The sequence below is a fragment of the Mastomys coucha genome, unplaced genomic scaffold (assembly GCF_008632895.1).
Source record: "Mastomys coucha isolate ucsf_1 unplaced genomic scaffold, UCSF_Mcou_1 pScaffold22, whole genome shotgun sequence".
Taxonomy (NCBI): Eukaryota; Metazoa; Chordata; class Mammalia; order Rodentia; family Muridae; genus Mastomys; species Mastomys coucha.
Genome location: NW_022196905.1, coordinates 131,727,151 through 131,732,082, shown reverse-complemented (window position 1 = coordinate 131,732,082; position 4,932 = coordinate 131,727,151). Strand labels below are relative to the sequence as shown.

At 50.1% G+C, this 4,932-nt stretch overlaps 1 protein-coding gene across 4 annotated transcripts in view; it reads left to right on the top strand.

Moving 5' to 3' along the window:
• Window positions 1-3,435: 3,435 nt before the first annotated feature.
• Agfg2 (ArfGAP with FG repeats 2) overlaps window positions 3,436-4,932 on the top strand; it is a 36,094-nt gene continuing 34,597 nt past the window's right edge. For all 4 annotated transcript variants that reach the window (XM_031338391.1, XM_031338390.1, XM_031338389.1 and 1 more), the window contains exon 1: window positions 3,436-3,809. In XM_031338391.1, coding sequence (XP_031194251.1) covers window positions 3,589-3,809 — 221 coding nt within the window. In that variant the 5' untranslated portion in view covers window positions 3,436-3,588. The remainder of the gene's footprint in view (window positions 3,810-4,932) is intronic.

The window sequence follows — 4,932 nt, the reverse complement described above, 5'->3', positions numbered from 1 at the left end:
TTATTTTATTTATGACTACACTGTAGCTGTCAGACACACCAGAAAAGGGCATCAGATCCCATTACAGATGGTTGTGAGCCACCATGTGGTTGCTGGGAATTGAACTCAGGACCTCTGGAAGAACAGTCAATGCTCTTAACCTCTGAGCCATCTCTGCAACACCCTACCACCACTGTTTTTTTTTTTTTAAGTTATTTTTAGATGTATTTATTTTATTCTATGTGTATGGTTGTTTTGACTGCTCATATGTCTGTGTATACCACATGCATGTCTGGGGTCCTCAGAAGTCAGAGGAAGGCTTTAGATCCCCTGGAACAGATGTTGGTAAACCATCATGTGGGTACTGGGGATCAAACTCGGGTCTACTGCAAGAGCAGTTAGTGCTCTTAACCACTGAGCCACCTCTTCAGCCCCTTATTTTCTTTCTTATTATTAACCACCTTGGTTTTCTGTTTATTTGCTTTTGGTAGTAGGGTGGAGAAGTGAGGGTGGAGGGAGACAGGGTCTCTCTATGTAGTCCTGGCTGTCCTGGAGCTTGCTATGTAGACCAGGCTACCTTGAAACTCACAGAGATCTACCTGCCTCTGCCTCATATGTGCTGGGATTAAATGTGTGTGCTGCCATAACACGCTCTTCACTGCCTTGTTTTCTGGGACAAGGTCCCTCATTTGAATCTGGGTTTCCCTGATTAAGCTAGGTTAGGCTGGCTGGTAAGCCCTAGGGATGCACCTGTCTCCTTCCCAGAAATGGGATTACCAACATGTATCATCACGTGTAGCCTTTTCACATGGATTTCTTCACATAAAGTTCAGGTTTTCTAGCTATCACTACCGTTTCCTCCACCTCCAATTATTGGTGTGTGTGTGTGTGTGTGTGTGTGTGTTGGGGGGGTTGCCACATGTGGGCCAGTGTCCTGAAGAGAGAAGTCATTGATCCCTGGGAGCTGGAGTAGTAATGGCGGTGAGCCACCCAGTGTGGGTCCTGGGAACTAAACTTGGATCCTCTGGAGAACCAGCAAGTGTTACTAATTGCTGAGACACCTCTCCAGCTCCCACTGTGATACTCTTAAAAAAAAAAAAAGTTTGCTTTGCACTCCCCCCCAATCACTTGGGTTCTATAGACACCCCCCATGGGCAAAGGGCTCTTACCAGGAAAGCCACCCAGTCCTCCCCCCAGGCCACTAGAGCAATAGCAGGAGACCTGGGCTGCCTGCGCTCTTGCTGATTATGAGGGGGAAATAGGGTTGTCACTCCCTGATATGGCCTGGGTGGAGTAGAGGCAGAAGGAGGAAGCACCCTCTGGTTGCTCTTGCTGACCACGCCCTGTAGCAAAAGACAGACTGAAAGCTACCAAAGTCCAATGGTCATCCCAATCCCAATTCATTTATTCGCTTGCAGTTGGTGGTGGGTAACATTCTTAAGAGGTGAAGAAATAACCACTGGCTAAAGAAAAGCTGTGCAAGCACAGGGAAATGCTGAGTGCTGAACTCGGAAAATGTACAAGAGACTTTTTTTTTTCTTTTTCTTTTTTTTTTTTTTTGTTTTGTTTTGTTTTGTTTTGTTTTTGAGAAAGGATTTCACTGTGTAACCCTCTGGAACTCACTACATAGACCAGGCTGGCCTAGAACTCACAGAGATCCACCAATCCACCCGCTTGGGGGAATTCAAGGCATGTGCAATTATAGCATGTGGCCATAATTTAAATGAACTAAAATGGTTCCCCTGTATATGTGCATGGGACTTGGCATCACCTCTGCTCAGGGGTGAAGTGCATTTGTGGCTATGATAGCTGGAGACTTGGAGTTGAATTCACTATCTGCCCTCACATCCCGACTTTCTTCCTGTATGTTTGTATGAATGTATATATTTTGCCATCCTAGGGATCAAATACTGTTCCCACCTACTGATCCAGCACCCCACTATGGAAGATACCCTATCACACAGCGTGTGTGTGTGTGTGTGTGTGTGTGTGTGTGTGTGTGTGCGCGCGCACGCGCGCGCGCGCGCGCATGTATTTAGAGGTCAATATCAGGTATTTTCCTCAAACATTTTAATCTTATTTCTTCTTTTTTTCAGCAAGTATCTCTCAGTGACTGGAGCTCACTAATTTGACTAGACTGGCTGGCCATCAAACCCTAGGGTATCCTCCTGCCTCTGCCTCCCCGGCTCTAGGATTCCAAGTGTACACTGGTTTTTACTTCCTCAAGTTTGCATGGTAAGCACTTCATTAATAGAGCCATCTCCCAGCCCTGGATGTTCTAGTCTTCATGTATATGTAACAATTAAGCAGCCTCATCTAGTCCATGGGCTCCTGTGTGCTAATAACTCGTAAATCTATCTCTCATCAGCCCACATGCCATTGATATGCCTGAAACCAACCTCCTGATGTATGGTTGTCAGCATCCCTAAACCTGCCCATTTTCAGCCTTTCCTTTTTCAGGCAGTGACTGAGGATGACTTTGAATCACTGATACTCCTACTTCCACTTCCCAAAGGCTGGAATTCCTGGCCTGTGTCACCGCACTGAGCTGTATGCAGTGCTGGGGGACTGAACCTCAAACTTAGGGCATTCATGCTAGGCACTTTACCAGCTGAGATACACCTCTGGCTACAGAGCAGAGAGGTTTTAAAATCAAAAGACTCAGATTCAAATTATGACTGAGCCACAGGCCAATTCTGTGATCCACTTCAACATGTTTTCTTGAATATTTTTTACATACATTTATTTATTTCTGTGTGTGTGTGTGTGTATGTGTGTGTGTATGTGTGTGTGTATGTGTGTGTTTGTGTGTGTATGTGTGTGTGTGTGCGCGCACACGCGTGTGTGTGTGTGTGTGTGTGTGTGTATACTCATGGAAATCAGAAGGCAGTTTATAAGGAGTCGTTTTTCTTTTTTTCTTTTTTCTTTTCTTTTTTTTTTGGTTTTTCGAGACAGGGTTTCTCTGTGTAGCCCTGGCTGTCCTGGAACTCACTCTGTAGACCAGGCTGGCCTCAAACTCAGAAATCTGCCTGCCTCTGCCTCCCAAGTGCTGGGATTAAAGGCGTGCGCCACCACTGCCCGCTTTCTTTTTGATTGGCTTATCTGCTGGCTTAGCCTGGAACAAGCCTTTGAAATTTGGCGGGAATTAGTATCAATCCGGAGGACGAGCTCTACGCACGCGCCGAACACCTCCTTTCTCTCGCACGCTAATTTTGCAACCTTAACAACCAATCAGAGTCAGCAGAGGAGTCCGTGGCGAGAGGGGGCGGGGACAAGGAGGAGGGCACGCACCGTACTTGCACGGTGGGGGTCTTTGTGAACCAATGGAATAGACAGAAGGCCGGGCGGCAGTGGGGCGTGGCTCTGAAGGCTCCAGCAACCGGAGGCCGTCCCGAGTCGAGCCAATTAAAGCAAGGAGGTGGGGGGAGACTAGCCAATCAGCGTGCAGAACAGAACGAGGAAGGGGGCGGCAGAGTCTCTCGCGGTCGTGGTCGGGGCTTCAGGAGCTGGTGTCTGGGTTGCCGGGCGTGCGAAGGCGGCGGAGGCGGGAAAGGCAGCCAGCGGTTAAAGGGGAGCGACCGCTGACTTGCAGAGGAACCTGGAGGAGAGATGGTGATGGCGGCTAAGAAGGGCCCGGGCCCGGGTGGCGGGGTCGGAGGGAGCAAAGCGGAGGCTGAAGCGGCTTCGGAGGTGTGGTGCCGCCGAGTGCGGGAGCTGGGCGGCTGCAGCCAGGCCGGGAACCGCCACTGTTTCGAGTGCGCCCAGCGCGGGGTCACGTACGTGGACATCACCGTGGGCAGCTTCGTCTGCACCACCTGCTCCGGCCTCCTGTGAGTGGATCCCGGGGAGAAACTGGGTGTTTGGTTGGGGTGAGGCGAGGCTGCAGGAGGTCAGGGGGGTAGCCCCGGCGTTGGACGTGGCGGTAGAAGGTCGCCTGCTGCAGAGATGTGTCTTTGGGGGGGGGTGGGTTGGGAAAAAATGCACGGGGCACAGAAGACGAGACTGGAGTCGCGCTGCGGAGGGAAGGGTGGGGGCTGTAGAAGGACACGAGGAGAGGATTGGAGAAACTCCCTGAGGGAGACGAAGGCGAATTGCAGGTGGGGAGAGAGAGAAAGTGTGGAGAATTGAAAGGAACTAGGGTGGGGTGGGGGAGGGACTTAAAGGGCCAGAAATTGACATAGACCTTTAAAAGGAACTTTCGTTGGGGTTGCATTGGTAGAGTGCTTGCCTAGCACACTCTGCGCCCTGAGTTTCCATCCACAGCACTGCATAAAACCCGAGTAGTGTGGTACACGCTTGTAATCCCAACACTGAGGGGCAGGTGCATCAGGAGTTCAAGGCCAACCTGTGACTTGAGACCCTCTCCGCTCCACCAGAAGGAGGGGAGTGGAGAGGAGCCGGAAGGGGGTGGAGGGAGAAGGGAAGGAAATAGGGAAGTCGAGCCTAAGACAGAAGTACCCTGCAATGGCTTGGGTGCTCCAGCCCTACGATATAGAAGGGAATGGAAAATGCTCCTCGAATTAGCCCAGGCTGACAGCATAGAGTGGCAGGTATGAAGCCAGGGATCAGGTGCACATCCTAATCTTTCAGGCTCTGGAATGCTAGCTAGAGGGTAGACGACTTACGAAATGTACTAAGGGCAGACAGCCAAAGGGTTACCCTAGCGGACAGCTTAACTTCCCGAAGAGATGAGGATCAGAATGGGATATTCTTTTCTTTTCCCCCATTGCATCCTCCGTCCCCGTTAAAGTTGGTTGGGTTTCTTTATTTTGTACTGTAGGGGGCATGTAGGTTCCCTGGCTTGTATGGATATCCGAGGATAACTTGTAGGAATCAGCAATTTCCTTCCACTACGTGGGTCCTGGGGATCAAACTCAGGTCATCAGGCATGGCTGTAAGCTCCCGTACTTGCCGAGCCAGCTTACCATTCCACTTTTTTTTTTTTTTTTTTTT